Genomic DNA, 25,819 nt, shown 5'->3' on the forward strand with positions numbered 1-25,819 from the left:
CACCCTTTTAATGTCTTGTTTTTAACCTCTACTTTTCATTGTTTGTTTGCGTTTAAAGTTAAACACATTAATATATCAGTTTTTCTCAAGTATCTGGTACATTTTTCTCCCTTCATGAACTGTTTTGCACATGCTGAATGCTTCATAAATCATATTCTGTCTGTTCACAGCAATTATGCAGGTAGTCACATATTCCAGATGACATTTGCTTGTTTTTTCATAAAAGCAAACCTCGTGCAAACACAAGCTCTCTTTCATCAATCAGTTTTTAAAATGCTCAACACTAATTCGCTGGCAGACAAAGTGTGCAAAAACTCACTTAATCCAAACTGCATCAGTCAAAGTCAAAGGGAATGCTGACGTGTAGAAATGTAAAAGCATGTTTATGCAGCTCAGAATAGTTTCTTTTCACTGAAAAGCCCACTGAGGATTGTCTGTGGTTGTTTTCAGATTGAGGTTTGATGTCCTGATGCATGGAGAGGAAAGGGTATTTAGAGACAGAGATCCTGAATCCTCTGTGACATTCACGCAGCATCTTGAGGATTACTAGAGGAATGAGACATTCTGACACATCTAAAATAAACCCGCTGTCCACACTCAAATCCACTGTGATGGAAACAGATGCTGGACGCTGCAGACCATCAGCCACCACAGCAAACCAAACCCACACTTGCTATTAGACACTTTATACCAATGCTTGTCTTCTTTGATGGAAACTCATGCGCCACCTTGAGCAAAAATAGTTAATGTGAGTTCATTTTCCAAATCATTGGTACACCTGTGCAGCTCATTTGATCTAGAGTAGCTTTTAACGTGAGAAAACAACATTTGTAATCTTTATTCACAGAAAATCTTCCCTTTTGCAGCTGCCACAGCAATGCATCATCCTCCTGTTGTGCTGAAAACTGGCTACAACTTCTGTTTCAATTTGGCAAAAAATGACTCTATGAAAAACAAAGATTCATGCAAAAAAGAACAAAAAAACAACAACAACAACAAAAAAAAATTGTGAGAATTATACCTTTTGTGTTTGGGGGTCACTTTGACCCACTTTTGGTTTCTATGCAGTTAGGCAAAAACTGACACTATGAAAAGCTCAAAATATGTGAGAAATTCAGTAATTCTCATCTATTTTATTGTGTTATTTCTATTGTTTTAGGGGTCCGTTTTACCCATATTCTAATGTTCAGAATATACACAAACAAACAAATAAAATAAATAAATTATAATTTTTTTATTCAATTAAAATAATTGCTTGTAGTGACTATTTGAACACTAAGGTGTAAATATCTCAATTTAAGTAAAAATATCATCTAATAATGTATTTGTACTTTCTCTGCCTTTTTATTGTGTTTTTTCAAACACTTATCTGGGTCAAATAGAATATAATTATTAACAACAACAACAACAACAACAAAAAACAGCTTTGACTGTGAAACTTAAAAAAAAAATGAAAAGAAATTACGAGTAAACTGTGAGTCTTGAATTTCCTAAGTTCTCATGTAAGCCATATTTTATTCTTCTACTAGTTACAGTAAAGTTTTTCTGTTTTTTAGAGTCTGGCTAATTGCATGGAAACCAATGAGGGTCAATGGTGGAATCAATATTTGTACAGCTTTTCCAAAATGCATATCTGTTGAAACTTTGCATGCACATTCATGACCCTAAATGCAAAAAAAGTTAGCTAATTTCAACAAGAAATAAATTATTTAATCAGTACTTTGAGCATTATGAGTCATATAAATATGAGAAAATGACCCCAACACAATCTCCATCAGATAAAGTTGTTGAATTACTTGTAAAATGAACTTTATCATATCAGTATGTTAATTCAACAAATATTTTCTTTAAAACAACTGAAAAAAAAACAAAATGTTATAGATGTTGAAGTATTCAGTAATCACCCTAGAAATCTATTTGTCTACATGCTATTTTCTTCCTTTATTTTGATTGTGTTTTGTTCTCCTGAGCACATTTTGAGCCTTTTTAATAAGGTTCAACAATCCCGCAGATTTACTCTAGCAAAGACACGCTCGGGGAATAAACGCTTGCTTCTTGAGCAATCAGCCACCAATTAAAAAGTCAATCAGGGAATGTGATGGACTTTTAGGAAAAGTAGAAAAACAACTCTGTGTTCAGAAAAGATCAGGTGAGTTCATCTTCCAAAACCTTGGGACACTTGTGCAACTCAGTCGCTGTGCTTTAGCTTTTGATGCAAGAAAACAGCATTTTTAATCTTTATTCACAGAAAATCTTCTCTTTTGCAGCTGCTCTCAAATCTCATTCACACACATTCAAGTACGGCACACATTAAAGTTGTTTTTAAAATTTTGGTTATTACATTTTTATCCCTGATTGAAAGGCCACCAACAGTAAGATCTAAAATAGAAATAATTACAGGTTTATCTTTACACTATATATAGAACTTGCTTTTTTAATTTAACTCAAATGAAGAACATAATCAAACAGTATGTGACACACTGTAAAGAAAAACTATGCACCTGCATGCAAACCTATAAACTAAAAACATATAAGATATGTGCATAACATCACGATTTTTATAAATTAACTTTTTTACGTTTTCTAAGAGACAACAACAGCATTGTTTTCAGGATCCCAGTACGGCATTGTTGTGTAAATGAACAGCCAAAATGCATGAAAAGCTTAAGTTTTTAGTTGAAAGTGGTGTTGTGCAAACACTCTCTTATAAGAGGCATTTATTTCAAGAATATTAACACATTCTGTGTCATTTTACATTAAAAATAAGCTAGATAGCTCCAGCGAGAATACAAATGCGTTGTGATTGGTGGAGCCCCATTAACCCTTTATGGTATGGAGTTGCCATATGTCAACAAATGATTTCTATTTCCTTGTTATTGTGAAAAATACAAAATATTGCAATATGGTAATTAAAAGGACCGACCTTAAGTAGTCGATGATGTGCTGTTTTTAAGTCAAATGACATTTGAATGTTCCTCCAACACATTTTTTCCCACTGAATTGAAGAGATAGTAACATCAATAATATGATTGCAATTATTTCTTTATTTAAAGTGTTCAGTGTAGTTTAGTTGTGTTGATGCATGAATAAGAAAATAAAGTTATAGTTCAGCAATATTTCAGAGAAAGGGCAACAGGAAGAGTGTAGAGTTGGCTCTTCCATGTGATTACAATGAGGAAGGGCCTTCAGTGACTGTGTGTGTGTGTGTGTGTGTGTGTGTGTGTGCGCTCTTGTTTTTGTGTCATCAGGACACAACTCTGTATAATGACATGGGTATGACACAGGTATTACAAGGAGAGGGTGACTTATGAGGACATAACCCATGTCCCCATTTTTTTAAATGCTTATAAATCATACAGAATGAGGTTTTTTTTGAGAAAGTAAAATTGCACAAAGTTTTCTGTGAGGGTTAGGGTTGGTGTAGGGCTATAGAATATACAGTTTCTACAGAATAAAAATTACACCTTTTTTACACCACTTTTCACAAAAACAAATGTGTGTGTGTGTGTGGCAGATTTTTATGGAAATGAAGATTGGATGCATCAATTTCTAAAACAGATGTGCATTCCAATTGAAAAGAAATTCATAATCACATTTTTTGACTATTTTCCATTGTTGGTACACTGTTGCCATATGGCAATGTTTTCCTAAATACCCCCATCACCACTGTATATTTTTCTTCATGGTTAGAACAAAATGCTTACCACAGGGGGCTGATGGTTCCGCCGGGTGTGAAAGTGAGGGAGGGGAAGCAGAGACTCCAGATAATCACACACTTCACACGGAGGAACAATAGCGGTCTGGAGCTCGTCCAGGACCCGGAGCCTCTCTCTCTCTCTCTCTCCGCCGCGCAGAGTTCATCCACACAATGGCTTCCGGTCCCGACTCCCGCCGGTGTGGAGTCTGCGCGCGGGCCGCGATCCCAGCGAGCCGGACGTGTTTGTGTCGCGCTGCTCGGTGACCCGTGTTCCTCCAGACATCCATCAGCCCTCAGCGCACAACATCTCCCTCGAGCCTTTATGACAACAGCTTGATTTATTCCTCACACTCCGACAATAAACACAACAAATAGCCCCGGACGAAGCCTGACGTGTCATGACCTGAGAAAAACTAATGGTCTGAACTTTCTGGAAGGATTAATAACTGAGCAGGTGATTTAGAGTAGAAATGACCAAACTAAACGAGATCAGCTTAGACAAACATTTGTCTTCCAGACAGTAATATTCAGAGCAAATATAAACGTTTGCTTAAATATTCCCCTTTTTTAGTTTTCAAATAAGGCAAACACTTAAACACACGTAATGCGTAATAGTGTGTGGGGGCGTGTTAAAACAATAAGATAATGATAACAATAACGAAAATATAATGTTATTAAAAATGGTATAATGTGATCATATTCCCAGACAGTAGGCTGTCGTATTTTCGCAGGCATACAATTTCCCAAATAATTTTTATAAAAATAAAAAAAATCATATATTTAAAGTATTTGTACACACTACTAGCCTATATAAATTATGTAAACAATTTGTTTTGTAAAATTAAAATTATGTAAAACAATATTTGATAGTTATTTCTTTTTAGATTTCTTTTTTATCATATTTTTTAAACAGTTTTTGGTTGTTTTAGTAAATTTTTTTAGTCATTCGCCATGTGCTTTTGACATTTTTTATTCGTTTTTCTTTCTTTCTTTCTTTCTTTCTTTCTTTCTTTCTTTCTTTCTTTCTTTCTTTCTTTCGGTTATGTTGTTATTTCTCCTGGGGATTTATAAGTGAATAATGACTGAAATAAGGTTGACTTACACTAAAACAAGAACTTCTGACTGAAGTGTTTTCTTGTGTGTTTGACCTCTGGAAAGCGATTCAGCAGTTTCTTGTCGTCTTCAGCGTGTGAAACACACACAGACGTGATCAGAAGCTGTTTCCAGACCTCTTGGAGACGGTGAATTTAAACAGGAGCTTTGTTTGTGGACTGATATGTTGATGTATATGTGATCTCCGGTCAGAGGTCACAGGCAGCAGAATGGTCTGCGAGAGGCTTTGACGTGCTGTTCTCATCAGAGATAGTGTGATTAAACCAGCGATACGCTCAAACAGGAAGTGTTTGGTGAGATTTCCCACTGCTTGTTATTCTTATAGATGTATTAAACCCCACACGTCCACATGGTTCTGTCTGTATCCCAGCTCTGACTCACACTGACATGAGCTGAATATCACTTAATGCTCAGTTTGTCTAACAGAAATGATGTGTTCACAAATCAATACATTGTCAATAAAAGTCAAGACTGAATCTATATTTTAAAATGAAATATGCACATATGCAGGCTATACTACATAACAAGACTCAAATGCACTCACATACTTGTTTTTGGGGAATGTTACTGATCATTTTGAGAGCTCATCACCACATCCTGTGTTTGATTGACAGCTGATGCCCACAGGCCTGTCTGAAGAAATTAGGACAGTGTTTACTGACTGTGATTTATAGATTATAATAATAAAGTATTCTGCACAGCATGAAATGTGTATTACGTAGAATAATGTACCTCTTCAAATAAATACATGTAAATGCAAATGTATTATTACTACATTTTGTGTTTTATATTGTGTGTTTATTATTAGTCACTTTTTATGTGCTTTTCTCATTTTTTACATTTTTAAATATATATATATATATAATAGATAATATAATACAATATATATAGTATTACAATATATTTCGAATTTTATTTGAATAGTTTTAGTACATTTTCATATTGACATAAAACATTTCACATATTCAAAATAATATTTTGATATGTTTGTTATATTTTCAGTTAAAAAAATGTATTTATGTACTTTATTAATTTTTTATTTATTTAATATGTTTTGTGACACTTTGATGACCCTGATTTATGGCTTGATTTATGCGTTGATTGACAGGTTGTCATATGTCAAATTTGTACATGGTCAGATTTATGGTTTGATTTATGGCTATATGACCTGTCTGTCACGTGACTGCCATGTCACTGGGTCCTGTCACCCTTGATTGACATGAGGAGGACATGACGGAGGTGTGTGTAAATCAAAAGATCAAACAGAAGTCAGATTTGACTTTGTTGTATTTATTACTGGATTTATGATGGTTGTATCTCTCACCTGAGCTGTGGGGGTTTCTGTGGAGTTTCTTCCTGACCTGTTGTTCACTTCCTGTCAGGAGGGGTTTGGGCTCTTCCTGGAATAAATGTCTGAGCAAAGTGAGTGTATTGTCACCTTAACAGGATCGATGTTTGTTTGATCTATATGTTAATACCTAAACACAGACAGTGTGGCTACTGGCCCGTCTCCACCTCTGAAGAGGAGCTTGTCTGGACACACGTCTTTCCAGGTGAGAATTATTATAATTTTTGGAAAGCCAACAGGAAAAAAAGAAGTCTTAACGCCTTAGAAGCATCGACGTTGTCCTTTATGTAGACTTTTGTTAAAACAAGACAGAGAGAGAGAGAAAGAGAGAAACATTTATTTAAATCAAAAACTAATCAAACTATCGTAGAAATAAATATATTAATGTTAACCCAAAATTAATAAAATCAAACAGATGTTCCTTAATGTTGAGGACTGTATATGATATGTGATTTAAACTCTTAGATTGTGTGTTGTGTAAAAAGATTTGAAATCTCACATAAATTTTAAACTAAGTTTTTAAAATCTTTTTTTCTTAACACACACACACACACACATAAATGTGAGTGTTGATATTTAAAATAGGTGAAACTATCTAAAATTTCTCTATATATAAAAATAAAAATAAAAAACAGTTTTTATTCATTTCTTTAAAGTATAGGGTGGTTTTATGTTAATGATATTTCATGAGGGTGTTGTTTCCTTTGATGTTGGCTACACGGGACACGCCCCTTTTTCGCGGCAGCATTTCGCGATTACAAAAGCTTCCACCGCAGGACCTGAAGCTTAACAGTTTTTTTTCCTACGGGTTAAATCAGAACAACATTGTTTTTTGAGGGGAAAATGTCTGTCTCTCCTAACGGTAAGTCTAGTTTTAATTCACATCCGTTGTTTAAATCAAATGTGTTTTTATGTGATCACGGTATGAGTTCCCATTGCTTCACAGGCGATATGATGTTCTGTAAGCAGAACACCGGTTATGAGACGATTGTGAATGACATCATAGCATTGAACACGAACGGTATGATTCAACTATTGTATCTTTATTTATTAATTTATATATAAATAATAATAATAATAATAATAATAAACATACCATTATGTTTAAAATTTTCCCCTGGCCCCTTGGTGGGCCCCCTATGTTTACTTCACTATATTACAATTAAATTAAATCCTATTAAATTTAATTAAATTTAAATTAAACCTAATCTAATCATGATCTAATCTATGGTTGGAAAGGTCTAAGACTCCTAAATAGATATTTTACCAATCTTTTTTATTAAATTATGTAGGAAAAGTAATTTATTAGTTTAATTTATGGAAAAAGTGCACCTCAAAATCCTACATCAATATCAGGAGTTCAGACCTTTGTCAAAGATTAGGTTTGGCTCATGCACTTTGAAGTCTATGTTCAAAAATATGAGTGACAGTTAAGAGGATAACGAACACGTGTTTATGTTGTTCTTTTTCATTATTCTCACCGACAGCACAACCTTGCATTGCATCCGAGGCGTCCGGGGTTAGGCCTGACAACACCACAACACCCGGTAAGTTTTGTTAATAATTTATATTATGTCATAAAAATAAATAAATTGTACATGCACTGGAGTGTTTAAGGGCCTGTTAACTCCCCGCAAATTGAGCGTTGTGTATGCATTGTTTATGATCGTTTCTTTCTCATTATTCACACAAACAGGAAGAAAAGTGGTTGTGACTGCCCAGATCCATGCCCCACCGCAAACATCTACAAACTCTGCACCAACTGGTATGTATTAATCGTGCATATTATTTATAATATACCACATATTTGAAAAAAAAATAGATAAAAACATTAGATGCTTGTTCTTTTCACTCTAGATCATATGAGGAGTCTTGCTAACACTATACCACCATTATCACCACAAGCATTTGTTGATGGCAGTTCTGGTGTAGGTGTTAGGAGGCTATCAATAACACATCAGGAAGACCAGGACGTGACTGCTCTGTCGGTTCAGACTGGTGGACAAAAGCCTGCAAGACCCCGAGAGACCGGTGTGATACCTAACACCCCTGAGCGAAAACGTCCAAGACAATCTACTGGTGCGTATAGAGGAATCTAATTAAACTATTATTAATATTATTATTTATAGTAGCATTGGTATTAATTAATTATGATTATTATTAATGCAGAATCAGAAGACACAGCGATCTGTAACGAACATGATGTTCAAGCATGGGACGGGTGCGATACGACCAGCACGTCTAATGTGGATCAACAGAAAGATTTAAATCCATCCCCAGACACCGTTGAAAACGTCGCAGATTCAGACGGTGATGCAGAAAAACTTTCTTCAGACCAAGAGGAATACAAGAACCGACAGCAGAACGACGCAAACAAAGAAATTTGGAACCGTCTGAACACTGTTATCAAGAACCAAGAAATAATTCTAGAGCAGCAAGCACGTTTTCATCAGATTAATGTCGAGAACCAAGAAAAAATTCTAGAACAGCAAGCACGTTTTTATCAGATTATTGTCAAGAACCAAGAACAAATTCTAGAAGAGCAAGCATGTTTTCAGCAGATTATTGTCAAGAACCAAGCAGATTTTAAACAGATACTACAGAAAACACTTAAAATAATTATTGCATCGCAAATACGTTTCCAGACCTAGGAGACGGTGAATTTAAACAGGAGCTTTGTTTGTGGACTGATATGTTATGTTGATGTATATGTGATCTCCTGTCAGAGATAGTGTGATTAAACCAGCGATACGCTCAAACAGGAAGTGTTTGGTGAGATTTCCCACTGCTTGTTATTCTTATAGATGTATTAAACCCCACACGTTCCACATGGTTCTGTCTGTATCCCAGCTCTGACTCACACTGACATGAGCTGAATATCACTTAATGCTCAGTTTGTCTAACAGAAATGATGTATTCACAAATCAATAAATAAACCGTCAATAAAAAGTCAAGACTGAATCTATATTTTACAATGGAATATGCACATATGCAGGCTATACTAAATAACAAGACTCAAATGCACTCACATACTTGTTTTTGGGGAATGTTACTGATCATTTTGAGAGCTCATCACCACATCCTGTGTTTGATTGACAGCTGATGCCCACAGGCCTGTCTGAAGAAATTAGGACAGTGTTTACTGACTGTGATTTATTGATTATAATAATAAAGTATTCTGCACAGCATGAAATGTGTATTACGTAGAATAATGTACCTCTTCAAATAAATACATGTAAATGCAAATGTATTATTACTACATTTTGTGTTTTATATTGTGTGTTTATTATTAGTCACTTTTTATGTGCTTTTCTCATTTTTTACATTTTTAAATATATATATATATATAATAGATAATATAATACAATATATATAGTATTACAATATATTTCGAATTTTATTTGAATAGTTTTAGTACATTTTCATATTGACATAAAACATTTCACATATTCAAAATAATATTTTGATATGTTTGTTATATTTTCAGTTAAAAAAATTTATTTATGTACTTTATTAATTTTTTATTTATTTAATATGTTTTGTGACACTTTGATGACCCTGATTTATGGCTTGATTTATGCGTTGATTGACAGGTTGTCATATGTCAAATTTGTACATGGTCAGATTTATGGTTTGATTTATGGTTATATGACCTGTCTGTCACGTGACTGCCATGTCACTGGGTCCTGTCACCCTTGATTGACATGAGGAGGACATGACGGAGGTGTGTGTAAATCAAAAGATCAAACAGAAGTCAGATTTGACTTTGTTGTATTTATTACTGGATTTATGATGGTTGTATCTCTCACCTGAGCTTTGGGGGTTTCTGTGGAGTTTCTTCCTGACCTGTTGTTCACTTCCTGTCAGAAGGGGTTTGGGCTCTTCCTGGAATAAATGTCTGAGCAAAGTGAGTGTATTGTCACCTTAACAGGATCGATGTTTGTTTGATCTATATGTTAATACCTAAACACAGACAGTGTGGCTACTGGCCCGTCTCCACCTCTGAAGAGGAGCTTGTCTGGACACACGTCTTTCCAGGTGAGAATTATTATAATTTTTGGAAAGCCAACAGGAAAAAAAGAAGTCTTAACGCCTTAGAAGCATCGACGTTGTCCTTTATGTAGACTTTTGTTAAAACAAGACAGAGAGAGAGAGAAAGAGAGAAACATTTATTTAAATCAAAAACTAATCAAACTATCGTAGAAATAAATATATTAATGTTAACCCAAAATTAATAAAATCAAACAGATGTTCCTTAATGTTGAGGACTGTATATGATATGTGATTTAAACTCTTAGATTGTGTGTTGTGTAAAAAGATTTGAAATCTCACATAAATTTTAAACTAAGTTTTTAAAATCTTTTTTTCTTAACACACACACACACACACACATAAATGTGAGTGTTGATATTTAAAATAGGTGAAACTATCTAAAATTTCTCTATATATAAAAATAAAAATAAAAAACAGTTTTTATTCATTTCTTTAAAGTATAGGGTGGTTTTATGTTAATGATATTTCATGAGGGTGTTGTTTCCTTTGATGTTGGCTACACGGGACACGCCCCTTTTTCGCGGCAGCATTTCGCGATTACAAAAGCTTCCACCGCAGGACCTGAAGCTTAACAGTTTTTTTTCCTACGGGTTAAATCAGAACAACATTGTTTTTTGAGGGGAAAATGTCTGTCTCTCCTAACGGTAAGTCTAGTTTTAATTCACATCCGTTGTTTAAATCAAATGTGTTTTTATGTGATCACGGTATGAGTTCCCATTGCTTCACAGGCGATATGATGTTCTGTAAGCAGAACACCGGTTATGAGACGATTGTGAATGACATCATAGCATTGAACACGAACGGTATGATTCACTATTGTATCTTTATTTATTAATTTATATATAAATAATAATAATAATAATAAACATACCATTATGTTTAAAAGTGTCCCCTGGCCCCCTGGTGGGCCCCCTATGTTTACTTCACTATATTACAATTAAATTAAATCCTATTAAATTTAATTAAATTTAAATTAAACCTAATCTAATCATGATCTAATCTATGGTTGGAAAGGTCTAAGACTCCTAAATAGATATTTTACCAATCTTTTTTATTAAATTATGTAGGAAAAGTAATTTATTAGTTTAATTTATGGAAAAAGTGCACCTCAAAATCCTACATCAATATCAGGAGTTCAGACCTTTGTCAAAGATTAGGTTTGGCTCATGCACTTTGAAGTCTATGTTCAAAAATATGAGTGACAGTTAAGAGGATAACGAACACGTGTTTATGTTGTTCTTTTTCATTATTCTCACCGACAGCACAACCTTGCATTGCATCCGAGGCGTCCGGGGTTAGGCCTGACAACACCACAACACCCGGTAAGTTTTGTTAATAATTTATATTATGTCATAAAAATAAATAAATTGTACATGCACTGGAGTGTTTAAGGGCCTGTTAACTCCCCGCAAATTGAGCGTTGTGTATGCATTGTTTATGATCGTTTCTTTCTCATTATTCACACAAACAGGAAGAAAAGTGGTTGTGACTGCCCAGATCCATGCCCCACCGCAAACATCTACAAACTCTGCACCAACTGGTATGTATTAATCGTGCATATTATTTATAATATACCACATATTTGAAAAAAAAAAGATAAAAACATTAGATGCTTGTTCTTTTCACTCTAGATCATATGAGGAGTCTTGCTAACACTATACCACCATTATCACCACAAGCATTTGTTGATGGCAGTTCTGGTGTAGGTGTTAGGAGGCTATCAATAACACATCAGGAAGACCAGGACGTGACTGCTCTGTCGGTTCAGACTGGTGGACAAAAGCCTGCAAGACCCCGAGAGACCGGTGTGATACCTAACACCCCTGAGCGAAAACGTCCAAGACAATCTACTGGTGCGTATAGAGGAATCTAATTAAACTATTATTAATATTATTATTTATAGTAGCATTGGTATTAATTAATTATGATTATTATTAATGCAGAATCAGAAGACACAGCGATCTGTAACGAACATGATGTTCAAGCATGGGACGGGTGCGATACGACCAGCACGTCTAATGTGGATCAACAGAAAGATTTAAATCCATCCCCAGACACCGTTGAAAACGTCGCAGATTCAGACGGTGATGCAGAAAAACTTTCTTCAGACCAAGAGGAATACAAGAACCGACAGCAGAACGACGCAAACAGAGAAATTTGGAACCGTCTGAACACTGTTATCAAGAACCAAGAAATAATTCTAGAGCAGCAAGCACGTTTTCATCAGATTAATGTCGAGAACCAAGAAAAAATTCTAGAACAGCAAGCACGTTATTATCAGATTATTGTCAAGAACCAAGAACAAATTCTAGAGGAGCAAGCATGTTTTCAGCAGATTATTGTCAAGAACCAAGCAGATTTTAAACAGATACTACAGAAAACACTTAAAATAATTATTGCATCGCAAATACGTTTCCAGACCTAGGAGACGGTGAATTTAAACAGGAGCTTAGTTTGTGGACTGATATGTTATGTTGATGTATATGTGATCTCCTGTCAGAGATAGTGTGATTAAACCAGCGATACGCTCAAACAGGAAGTGTTTGGTGAGATTTCCCACTGCTTGTTATTCTTATAGATGTATTAAACCCCACACGTTCCACATGGTTCTGTCTGTATCCCAGCTCTGACTCACACTGACATGAGCTGAATATCACTTAATGCTCAGTTTGTCTAACAGAAATGATGTATTCACAAATCAATAAATAAACCGTCAATAAAAAGTCAAGACTGAATCTATATTTTACAATGGAATATGCACATATGCAGGCTATACTAAATAACAAGACTCAAATGCACTCACATACTTGTTTTTGGGGAATGTTACTGATCATTTTGAGAGCTCATCACCACATCCTGTGTTTGATTGACAGCTGATGCCCACAGGCCTGTCTGAAGAAATTAGGACAGTGTTTACTGACTGCGATTTATTGATTATAATTATTAAGTATTCTGCACAGCATGAAATGTGTAGTACGTAGAATAATGTACCTCTTCAAATAAATAAATGTAAATACAAATGAATTATTACATTTTGTGTTTTATATTGTTTGTTTATTATTAGTCACTTTTTATTTTTGTTATTTTCATTTATTTATTTTTTTCTTTATCATTTTTCTTTTTTTTCTTTAATATTTCTGCATTTAGTTCAGTTTTAGTTTTTATTTCCAATTAGTAATTTTAGTGCTTTATTTTAAACTCATTTCAGTTAGTTGTCAAGACGACATTTAAAGTTTTGATAATTTTTATATTTTATTTCATCTTTATTTCATTGAATACTTTTTAAAAAATGAGTTATAAAACCTTAAGATTTATTCAGATCAGTGGCGTAGCCACAGGTGTACCAGGGTGTGCCTGTGCCACCCACAGTGGCAGCTGGCACACCTAAAAATAAATGCAAAATCATTTTTTATAGCCTCAATAAAAAATGTTTACTAAACTTGGGCTATTGTTGTTTACTTAGAATATATATATATTTTTTTTTTGTTCCCGACTCGGTTGATTCAGATCGGCACTTCGGAGCCTGTTCGCGACTCGGTTGATTCAGATCGGCACTTCGGAGCCTGTTCGCGACTCGGTTGATTCAGATCGGCACTTCGGAGCCTGTTCGCGACTCGGTTGATTCAGATCGGGACTTCGGAGCCTGTTCGCGACTCGGTTGATTCAGATCGGGACTTCGGAGCCTGTTCGCGACTTGGTTGATTCAGATCGGCACTTCGGAGTATGTTCGCGACTCGGTTGATTCAGATCGGCACTTCGGAGCCTGTTCGCAACTCGGTTGATTCATATTGGCACTTCGGAGCCTGTTGGCGACTCGGTTGATTCAGATCGGGACTTCGGAGCATGTTCGCGACTCGGTTGATTCAGATCGGGAATTCGGAGCCTGTTCGCGACTCGGTTGATTCAGATCGGGACTTCGGAGCCTGTTCGCGACTCGGTTGATTCAGATCGGCACTTCGGAGCCTGTTCGCGACTCGGTTTGATTCAGATCGGGACTTCGGAGCATGTTTGAGATTTTTTTAAATTCAGATCTGGACATCGAAGCAGGAAGTGTTTGTCAAACAGTTAATTGGTGATAAAGGAATATTTGGACTTGATAATATTTTTTTTTTACCTGTCGATTCAGCATGTACATGGACCCACACACAAAGGTGGACACACTCTAGACGGGTGTGCCAGGTAGGGTGACCACACGTCCCGCGTAGCGCGTGCGCGCACAGCGTTTGAAGCCCAATACATGCCTCCCACAAATTGAGATTGTGTTACGCATAATCAATGCTTGCTCAAAAAAAGTTGGTCGCTATATCTGGAGTCACCAACCCGTCGATCGCGGTCGAAAGTCGATCTTGGAAGTATTTTTAAGTTGATCGCGAAGATTTTTCAAAATCTGAGAAAAAAAGGTGCGAGCCTCCGCTGACTGCGCGCGCACCTCCCGAAACAGATGAGACATTTATACTTGACACAACTGTTTTAGACTGAAAACCAGACCATACAACTGATTTAGACGCGGGTGCCGGTGTGATGAGATGTACTAATATCCGTCTGCTCGGGCATGATTGTTTTAGGCCTGTAATTGATTGATTATTGAGGTAATAGGGATGGTACGGTTCGCTGAAATAAAAAAAAAACCCAAAGCGTTCGGTTCACCACACACGGTTCGGCACGCGCTTCAACTTAAATCTGACAAAGCATCTGTAATATCATCTGTAATATGGCTTGCTATAAATGGCACGTAAAAAAAAAACAGGGTTCAGCTAATAAATGTTTCTGTTGATGCATGCGCATTCTGGCTTCCCAGACATTACAAAAACATGAAAAAAAAAGCTCTATATTGAGCAACTACAATTCATTTTAATCCTATAATTATATATTATAATTTATTTAAAGTGAATAAATTGTAATGAAAAATAAACAAAATGAAATAGCTAAAGTTTAAAAGTATCGTATTCGGAAGAAAATTATTACATTTAACAATTAACTACATTTTGACACGACCTGCAAATTAACACTAGGAGTATGGTTGGACGGAAGCAGTGTGACAAAAATGCTATCCCATAATTTTGCACAGTAAACTGACAATAAATGTGGCACACCCAGATTTTCATATGCACACCCAGAGTCTCTTTTCTGGCTACACTACTGGTTCAGATACTTCCCCACCCCCATTTATTATATTTATTTGGTAAATTTGCTATGTGCTTTTTAAAATATAACTATTTAAGTTTATTTACATTTCAGCTTTATTTCAGTTAACTTTATATTTTTTTATATTATTATTATATTAACTTTATATTATTTTTAGATTTTTACTATCCAACCCTATTGTAAACTATATATGTTGTACATAATTACACATTCACTGTAGTATGTTTCTGTCATTGGCACCTCAGCAGTCAGGTGGCGAATGATGAAGTTACCTTTAAATTCTAAACCCCGCCCTCTTATGTAAATGAATCTACTTATCCGTCGACGGAAGCGGCTCGCGTCTGTCAGTGATATTTCGCCTTTAAAGGCGCATTAAAACAGCGGCTGAAGTGCAGACAGAACCCGAGAAGAGCAGCAACAGAACTAGCACAACAATCTCATCTTCATTTCTGACAGAGACATAAAGACAGGAACGCGCGCGTCAGGGTGAGTGTGTTTACAATGTAGCGTTTGCGCTGCACCGCGTCGGCGGCGGCTCTTTTGATCGTTTGATTGATGTTCTGTGCGCGTCATCATTCACATCCAACTCTTCACGCATCTGCAGCTCTGTGTGATAGTAGCAGCTGATTGGCCACGTAATCACTGCGGTATTTTGGTTTATATCTGCGCGCTTCATAAATGTTCACGGATGCATCAACAGCTATAGGTTACATTTGAGGCTTAGTATAAATGCTGCATGTCTCTTATATACGGGTATGAAATGTTATGTTAATGTTACATATGTGTATGACATTATGAGCTGTGTGTTGAGTATGTGATGTCTAAATGTGAACCTGCTGGTGGACAGAGAGCTGATGGATGACTGTTACACAACTGAGAGGTTCCTGGTGTCCCGTTCACTTTCACTGGGCTCTTGTGCACTGAATCTTGCTTTGAGCTTCACTACGTGCTCTTTTCCATGGAAGGAAATATGATTTATACTCCCATGATGCATGCTTCAAAACAGGCAAAAACAAAATTAAAGTCTAATATAATAACAAGCTATTGCTTTAAAGAGGTTGTTGCCTTTGGAAATGTTTATTTGAATATGCAAACACAATATTAAAGCCAGTGTTCAGTTCAAACTCGGGGGACAAGGCTTTTGTTATTTGGTGAGTTTCATGTCAGCTTGTGTGTCAAGCACATTTTTGACTTCTCTTATTGAGAATGTGTTGAAACAACATGTAGATTGACCATCAACAGCGAGCAATGCAAAGCAGGTGTTTGTGTGTGTGTGTGTGTGTGTGTGTGTGGCTGGTTTACTGCAGACTGCTGGTTAGTGGGCTTTAACCCATGTCTGGACGCTCTCTCCAGGTTCTCAGCCAGCTGTGCGTCCGGACAGAAGACTCGACGCTGCTCTCATATGCAGTCCGACTGGATCTTTATGAAGCTTTCAAGGCCTTTTGGTGAGTCACACTGGCTTTGTGTTTCTCTTGTTGTCTCTGCTGAACTGTGTTCAGACTGATATCATGTTATCCAAGAACAGTACCTATAAAAGTGTGTTTCTATTTTTGTATCCTTGAACTGAGTAGTGCTTCTTTATGCCATCTATTTATTCATTTGCTTATTTGTTGTTTTTGTTGTTATTTTCTTGACATTTTAAATAACCATAATAATCACATATATATATCTCAATCATGATTAAAATTAAAAAAATTATATATTTTAAAAATAGTAAAAAATATTAAAAGGCAATATAATTAACAAAAGTACATAAAATGAATACAATTATACTCAAATGAAAAATTAACATGTAAAATAAAAAAATAAAAATAGTAATATTTTATATTGTTACTTGTATTAAATATAATATTTAAAAAAATAACATTTTCACTTGATACAGCTTGATAATTTTATATTTATAATTCTCTTCTTTTACCAAAGCAGCTGAATTGTGTTGTGGTCTCCATCTGTGTTGTGTAATCTGATCTGCTCCTATCAGTCACATGATCCGTGTGAAACTCACAGTGCAGCAGCTTGGAGTTCGTCAAGGGTCAAACTAGTAGTTAAACTGCTAGTTAACCCGTTTATGAAGTATTTGGCTGGCTTACAACATTTGATTTAAAAAGCTGTGTTTATCTGGCATCTGTTTTCATTGGGTGGCAGAGTCAAACTTATTCAAAGTGAGTGTTTAAACTGATTTGTGAGTGCTGTGCTGTGGCTCTGATGGGTTTGTGAATGGCTCTCGTGATCTGTGTTGGATGCGCAGTGTAATTGGACGGGCCGCAGGACTGGATTCTCTCAGTGTGTCTCAGGCTGCATCCGCAGTAAACACTTTACATCACAGTCTGACCACCGAGCGCACAGATCTGCTGTTTGCATGAATCCTCACCACTGAGATGCTGATTGCTGCCCGGCTGTAGGAAAGTTTGCATTTACTCATCCCAGAAAAGAATTTAAGCAGTGCCAGAGAATAACTATTTTTGGTTTTAGTGCAGTACATCTGTCTTTGTCTGCGGTTATTGCTTTTGCACAAATAGAATGCCATAATGTTTGGAAGCATCCTTTGATTAAAGACAGAATGAAACAAAACCAAAGAACATGCACATAATTTTATACTAGCTGTGTGTGATATTGACCAAAAGAAAATGTATTCTTTTTTTTTTCAATAGTGATAATTAAACAATACTATGCTTGGAGGGTTTAGGCCTGTCGAGGATGAATAAATAAATGATGCTAAAACAGCCAGTAGGTGGCAGCAAGTCTCTGTCTTAATGAGTGATTTATTAAATTATTCACTCAAATGATTTGTTCAAAACAGCAGATTAATTTAGAAACAAAGCAAGTGACTTTCTTTATGAATGGATTGTTGAATCACTAACTTACACGACTGATTCAGGAACGAAACTCTGGAGACTCTAGGAAAGTTGGGATCCAGCTTTGCTTGAAAAGCTTTTTGTTGGTGAAACAGACCGTATTGCGTCTAAAATGTAACTCGCTGAATATTAACTTCTTGTTTGTATAAAATCAGTATCACACACGTACACCTCATAATTATTATGCCACAGATGCTGTACTTTAAGTTTAAGTGTGTAACCGTTAATGACTGGCTTCCCAAAGCGTTGGCCACTGGTCATAAAAACAGGGATTTTAGCCGAATCAGCTTCAGGATGGTTTGCTTCTATTTGTCTACATGAGCTGGGATACAAGCCAGCTTTGTAACATCAAACAAACTTACACATATCTATTATAAGCAGTAAGGCATGGAAGGTTTTATGTTGCTAGTATATTTAGTTTATTACTGTTTTAGTTCATGACTGCCTGCCTGGGTGTTTTAGCGACACAAGAATGCAGTGTTGACCAATCAGCATCCAGAATGTGTTTTAATGCATCATTTTTAATGATCGTTACTTCAGTGTTCGTGAGAATTGTATTTCTGGAGGCCTTTTGGTGTCGTAATGAATTCAGTGGAGCAGATGAATGCAGTGTGTTATTCCTTTCACAGCAGCGACTGTTGCATAAGATCTTTATTTAGTAAAAGCCTCTCGACACTGAGGAGTTTCAGTCCGGGACAGATGCTGTAAAGCTCTGCGCTTTGACCTCTGTTTCGAATCGCTCCTCAGTGAGCCATATTAATGTCACACAATCGATTTATTTATTTTTGATTAATGATTTATATTTGTTCATGCATAACAGCCACAGTCGCATTTGTAGTTAAACAAGATTATGTAGGCCTAATTATATGGTCATTAGCATCTTCTCAGGGTTTTTTAGAATGTTGTTGTTGGTTGCTAGGGTGTTCTGAGGGGTTGTTAGGATGTTGTTTGTTGCTAGGGTGTTCTGAGTGGTTGCTATGGTGATCTGTTTTTTTTTTTTAGAATGTTGTTTTGTTGCTAGGGTTTTTTGGGGGGTTACTAGGGTGTTCCGAGGTTTTTTTTTTTTTAATGTTGACATTTGTTGCTAGGGTGTTCTGGGTGGTTAATAGGGTGTTCTGAGGGTATTTTAGAATGTTGTTCTTTGTTGCTAGGGTTTTCTGACTTTTTTTTTTTAGAATGTTGATTTTTGTTTGCTAGGGTGTTCTAGGTGATTACTAGGGTGTTCTGAGGGTATTTTAGAAGGTTGACGTTTGTTGCTAGGGTGTTCTGGGTGGTTACTAGGGTGTTCTGAGGGTATTTTAGAAGGTTGTTGTTTGTTGCTAGGGTGTTCTGAGGGTTTTTTAGAAGGTTGTTGTTGTTGTTTGGGTGGTTACTAGGGTGTTCTGAGGGTATTTTAGAAGGTTGTTGTTTGTTGCTAGGGTGTTCTGAGGTTTTTTTTTTTTTGAATGTTGACATTTGTTGCTAGGGTGTTCTGGGTGGTTACTAGGGTGTTCTTAGGGTATTTTAGAATGTTGTTGTTTGTTGCTAGGGTGTTCTGAGTTTTTTTTTTTTTAGAATGTTGTTGTTTGGGTGGTTACTAGGGCGTTCTGAGGGTTTTTTAGAATGTTGACATTTATTGCTAGGGTGTTCCGGGTGATTCATTTGGGTGTTCTGAGGGGTTTTAGAATGTTGTTTGTTGCTAGGGTGTTCTGGGTGGTTGCTAGGGTATTCTAGGTTAGAACACTAGAGAAGATAAAACAAGCAGATCCGCAAACACAAAATGAATACCTGTGGCTCCTGATAATGTATTGAGGCCTTTGAAGGGAAACCATCAGTCTGTGAAAGAAACTGAACAATATTTGCGACATTATTACGTGTAATACAGAGCCTCTGGCAAACAGGGAAATACAATTATTTTCTGCAAACCGATTCATTAGGTCTGTTCGTTTCAATGAACTGGTCCTAATCACTAGTTCATTTCTGTAATCGAGCAATGACATAACGTATATGCAATTAAATGAATAAAGCATCCAATAATGATGTGAAACATGGATGTTTTATGTTTAAAGCACATAAAGTGAGTAAACTAGTCTTCTTCAGCTTTCCACATAAACAATGATTCAGTCAACAGTCAAACGGTTTCCTCAGTTCAGTGACTGTTGGAGGAACCGGAGCACTGAATCAGTTCATTCATCACAGGATCATATGCCACTATTGGCTTATTTCTAGTCTGAGTGACTGTTGGATGTCTGAAAGGGAGTTTTGATTGAGTAACTTGTCTTGTAGATCTGTGCTGATGTAAGCCACAAGCCGTTTCAGACACTTCAGTCTGATTTGGTGAATCAGTTCAGAAGAGTGAACTGGACATCACTCTGGACCGTTAGCCTGAGGCTCTGCATTACAGGTGATAATGTTATAAATAATGTTCAGTTTCTTACACAGACCACTCATTTCACTTCATAAGACCTCAAATCATCATCATCAGAAGCCACGGGTATATATTTTGATCTTGCCTTTATCTGCTTTTTTGACTTTCAAAGTGAAGTTAACTTGCATATTATGAATCATCAAGGACCATGCTTTCTAAAAATCTTCTTCCTTGTTCTACTGAAGACAGAAAAGCCACAAACATCTGGCATTGCCTTAGGTTGAGTAAGTTAACAGCAAATATTAATTTGTGAGTAATCAATCACTTTAAGAATTTTCCAAGAATGTTACCTTTATTTAATCTGGCACAGTTTTTGGATGTTCGAGGATGTTTCTGATGCTTGCTGACTCATTTAGCCTCAAACAAAGTTCCTCCCAGGACCTGTTTTGGTTGAAGACCACATTGTTTTATTTGCCGTGAGGTCTTCGTCAGAATGCATGGGGCTGCATGTAGACTTGGATAACAGGTTTCTCGAGTGAAGTTGCCGTTTGTTTCCTGAAGGCTGTTGTGAATCTCTGACTCTCAGGTGTCGGTCTCATCGGACTGGTTTCTCTGTTGTGTGGTGTTTCAGCTCTTCTTGTTGTGCTTGTGTGGTCTTCGTGCTGTTCACATCTCCAGGTGAGTTTACCATCATTATTGGGAGAAAGTTGGCTTTTGCTCAAGAATAACATTAACGTGGAGCTGAGATCCAGACAGATCGTTCTGTGTCTGTGTTTGTGTTTGCGCTGGTGTCTGTCCATCTGTCCAGGACTGTCTCATGCGCTCATGTTGTCTACAGCGTGGGTCGCTGCATCTTAGGCTTTTTTTTTTAAGGGTGATTCATATTGTGTCTGGATTATTTTTTATATTTATTTAGTTAAAAAATTAAATTTTTTGTTAAGATTGCTTATCTAAATGTCCAGGGACAATTCACTCTGAAGAAAAAGAACTGAATACCCTTACTTTGGTAATTTGGTTGTGTTTTTTCCTAATGAATAAACTAGATTTTGAGTGTGTGTGTGTGTGTGTGTGTGTGCATGCTAAAGTAAAAATCAGTTTATAAATATTAGATAAAAACTTATTTAAAATGCTTAAAATAGAAATGTTGCTTTGTCAACTAATTGAAATAAAACAATGTTAAAATACTACAATGACTAAAACCTAAACTAAAATATAAATTAAAATAAAATATTTAAAAAAAGCATAAACTAATAAAAATGGCAAGCACATAACAAACTTACAAAAATTAAATGTAAAACTGAAAGTATAAATAGAATATAAAAATAGGCAAATTGAAAATGCTATAATAGTATATATTCATTTTTATATGGAATAAAAATATTTATAATGTAGTAATTTTAGTACGTAAACTGAATTTTTTTTATTTATTTAGTTTCAGTTTTCAGAACACAAGTGATGTGAGTTTGCGGTTAGCAATGTGCTGATGGCACATAACTCGAAGCATAAACAATGCACAGGTTGCTCAAATATGGGGAAAAATAATACATTTTTAAATGAATTTTAACTTCTTATCTGTATCACTATTGTAATGTCGAAGTACACTTACATTTCACTCATTTCTGCAGTGTTTTTTTTCCACTGAACTCAATGCAGTGTCTTGCACTTTCACTTTTGCTGTCTATGCCTACGTTTTGGTTTGTTATAACATCTTCACAAAGGTTTGAAATTGATCTTTTGCACTTTTGATGCTCCAGTCCTTAATTAAAAATGATTAAAGTATTAAATAAGAATGCTAATCTGCGCTGAGCTTGTAAGACCTTCTCTTTCCAGCGATGCTGCAGCATCAAGTCTGAGTGTATAATGGATCATAATGCATCATTAACGGTGTACATCTGACTGGAAATACGACATCAGAAGAGCAGCTTGAGGATGAATTAATGTAATGTTTGTCTGCCATCAGCTAGATCTCATTTAAGTGCGAGTCACATAATCGGCAGAGTTCTCTTTACCAGAACAGATTGCATAAAACGCGAGTTATTTTAACTAGTTATGATTTTTTCGCTCATATTCATTCTTGCATAACACTGAACATGTGTCAGCTCTTCCTGAGAGCCGGCGCTCATATAACCCTAGACAAACAGAGTAAAAAAATGATGTGACCAGTTAATTTTGGGAGCTGAACCTTCCAAACAGGACACTTGCATTAACATTAATGATTCAAATAGGATTCATTAATAATTAATGCAGATGAAACAATAGTGTGTGTCTGCAGGGCTAGAGATGAATCTCTAAACAAATGACTCCTATAACTGCAGCACAGATAGTGTTCATAAAGAAAGCTTTGTGAACTCTGAATATCGAAGAGAGATGAGCCGACTAATAAGCACACCACATGAAGCCTAGAGAGCCTTTTAATGCTTTTTAAAATGCTTTCCTTTTAGACAGAAACTAATGCAGCATCTCATATATTCTGTACAGAGCATGCAAAATCATAATTTATAACTACATGCATGATGGGGGAAAAAATGCATAATTATGTAAGCACAAAACACAAGATACTTCTCTTTTCAATATGAATAAGGCTTTATTAGATAAATCTAAGACATATAAACTAATCTAACACAAACGCACGCACTCACACATTCACACAAGTTGCAGGAAGATCGAAAGTTAGGGAAAGATGAGTTTAAGAGAATGGAAATGTGGAATCCCAAGTTTACAGCAATACGTTAAATTGCATAAACATGAACAGCCATCAATCACTTAATTAACCCTTGCATGGAGTTCCTCAATGAGGTTAAAATTATATTAGATACACCAGTACAAATGTTTATTACAGTTAACTAAAATCACCTTTAAAATGCATTTTATTTAAAAAAAATATATATATAAAAATGTATTTTATTAAAATAAAACATGAAAAACTTAACATTAAATAATAACATTAATAACATTAAATGTTAATTTTATTTCAGCTGTTTGCAAAATTATTAAAACTAAAAATAGTTTTAATACATTTTGTTTGAAAATACTAATTTCTGAATATTAAAATTATAATAGTATTTTAGTTAAACTAAAATGATTATTGCAAGAAAATAAATATTGACTAAAGAGAGTTTGTGTGTGTGTGTGTGTGTGTGTGTGTGTGTGGTAACTAATAAAAATAAATGCACAACAATATTACTGCATCTTAAAGTGGAAATATATATATATATATATATATATATAATATATTAACAAAGGGTATAGGAGTATTGCACTGGAATAATTCTTAAAGTATTATTTGTCAAACTTGAATGATCTGTATGTCGAGTGTGAGCTATTTCCTTTCAGATAATTGACTTCTGAGGCTCTGTTTCTGTTTCAGTCTGAATGTGGATGAGATTGCATGTGTTAGCTACAGAGCTCTTGTTTTTTCTCTTATGTTTGTGATCAACTCTGATTCGTTTTTGACTTCAATCTTCAGCTAGAACTATATTTCATTGCTTGGCCTTACCAGACAGTGAAGTGTGTGTATCATAAGAGGTCGACGGTGCCAAAGGCCTCGCTTTCTCAGACCGGAATTTTCCATCCAGGTTCATGTGCTGTGTGGGAGGAGCCCAGTGTGGTATTTTTGCAAGTCTTAGTTTGGGAGTTTGGAGCTGTTGTTATGTTTAACTCGTGTTGTTTCTACTGCACCGGGAACCAGGGAGGTTTGGGTCAAGGACAGTGGTGTTGTCTGGGACAAAATATCCTCCTCCTTGTATTTCTGTGTTTTGAATTGCATGCTTCCACACTACTCATGCTGTTTCTTTAGTTTGCATGATGTGTGTTGTGCACAGTATGCATAATATGCATGCAGTATGCAACTAACTAGATGCCATTTGCTGAAATAAATATGTAGTTTAATTGCATATTGTGTTGGAAAATTCTATCATTAACATACTATTTCAAATACTTGTGAGTAGGGAGAAAATTGTTGTAAAACAGCCCAACCAAGGCAGATTACCCATAATGCATGTGTTTTTTCCAGAGAAGGTCACTGCTGTCATCGAGAGTTCATGATTTATGAGTCCTTGTGAGTGAGTCGCATTTCTGACCTGCCTCTTTCTCGTTGGTTGCAGTTTGTGGTAGAGCCGCACAATTAATTGAAATAAAACCAACATGTGTGACTCATATTATTGTGTTTTGGGCGACTTGCTTCACAGTATATGGTCTTGCATTCAAACACAGCTGTTTTAAGTTTGGGTTGTTTTATGATGTGCATTTGGGAAACGAATCATATGCCGACCATCTCGACATACTTGGGATGAGAAAGGCAACAACAGAGAATCTTTAAGGGATTCCTGCATTTTCCATCAAAATAAAGCTGGATGGTTCAGACAACCATAAATATTCTAATTTGTATCAGTTCCTTTTATTATTTAGTAAATACACTTTTTCTTATATACTGAAATTACAATAGTAATAGTTATATATATATTTTTTTTGTAATAATAAATTTGAAAATAAAAATTACAACATTAATTTCTTATGTAGTAGTAGTAGTAGTAGAAGTATTCTTAAATTATTAAATTTGTGTATTTTTCACACTAGTAATAGTTCCTTTTTTTATAACAATTATTTAAATATGCAGTTGTCATTTTGCAGTGAAATTACAATAGTATTTTTGGTATTTTTATTTAGGAGTAGTAGTAGTAGTAATAGATTTCTAGATTTTTTTTTTTACACTAGTATTATTATTAAGTAATAATAATAATTTTATTTATTAAATATGCATTTTTTATTTTACAGTGAAATGAATAATAATTCGATATAGCATTATTAATAATTTATTAGTAATAGTAGTAGGATCAGTAGTAGTAGTAGTAATAATAATAATAAAATTATTTAAATTATTTATAATATTTATAATATTTTTTAATAATATTTATTTAGTAATGTCTTATTTAGCTCTTTAGTGATTTTCATATTTTCAGTCATTATTATTATTATTATTAGTAGTAGTAATAGTAGTCATTTATTTATTGTATTTAATTTTTTAAAGCCATGCTGGTATGTACAGTACTAACAAAAGTTCAGCCAAATTGTGCAAAACTTTAAACCAAGAACAGCAAACCTGAAATTTTAATCTGACAATCCCAATTCGTGCCTAGTGTGTGCTTGTTTAGTTTCTGGGTTATATTTTGATTATGAGTGAATTAGTATGTTTTTGTGCATTCATCTTGTAGTCCAGGAATAGCGTCAGGATCCAGGCCTGCTCTCTGTTGCTAAGCGACATG

The 25,819-nt window shown here is 35.3% G+C and overlaps 2 protein-coding genes across 6 annotated transcripts in view; both read left to right on the forward strand.

Moving 5' to 3' along the window:
• Positions 1–6,887: 6,887 nt before the first annotated feature.
• On the forward strand, positions 6,888–13,107 carry LOC127979146 (uncharacterized). Of its 4 annotated transcripts, none has more exons than XM_052584354.1 (6): positions 6,888–7,020; positions 7,105–7,179; positions 7,646–7,705; positions 7,855–7,923; positions 8,016–8,237; positions 8,328–8,824. In XM_052584354.1, the coding sequence occupies exons 1-6, from the start codon at positions 7,002–7,004 to the stop codon at positions 8,807–8,809; spliced, it is 927 nt and encodes a 308-aa protein (XP_052440314.1). In that variant the 5' UTR covers positions 6,888–7,001; the 3' UTR covers positions 8,810–8,824. The 4 variants fall into 4 exon arrangements, with proteins under 4 accessions (XP_052440314.1, XP_052440315.1, XP_052440316.1 ...); XM_052584355.1 differs by lacking the exon at positions 8,328–8,824 and adding an exon at positions 12,155–13,107 and having other exon boundaries at positions 6,890–7,020; XM_052584356.1 differs by lacking the exons at positions 7,105–7,179; positions 7,646–7,705; positions 7,855–7,923; positions 8,016–8,237; positions 8,328–8,824 and adding exons at positions 10,940–11,014; positions 11,474–11,533; positions 11,683–11,751; positions 11,843–12,064; positions 12,155–13,104 and having other exon boundaries at positions 6,910–7,020.
• A 2,571-nt stretch (positions 13,108–15,678) lies between these two features.
• LOC127979139 (solute carrier family 45 member 4) overlaps positions 15,679–25,819 on the forward strand; it is a 49,386-nt gene continuing 39,245 nt past the window's right edge. Inside the window, exons 1-2 of one of the 2 annotated variants that reach the window (XM_052584342.1) lie at positions 15,679–15,842; positions 16,710–16,801. The gene's annotated coding sequence lies outside the window, so the exon portion shown is untranslated. Of the gene's footprint in view, positions 15,843–15,991; positions 16,110–16,709; positions 16,802–25,819 lie in introns of those variants that run through there. The other variant, XM_052584343.1, reaches the window with a different exon arrangement.

This window comes from Carassius gibelio, chromosome B19, assembly GCF_023724105.1.
Source record: "Carassius gibelio isolate Cgi1373 ecotype wild population from Czech Republic chromosome B19, carGib1.2-hapl.c, whole genome shotgun sequence".
NCBI lineage: Eukaryota > Metazoa > Chordata > Actinopteri > Cypriniformes > Cyprinidae > Carassius > Carassius gibelio.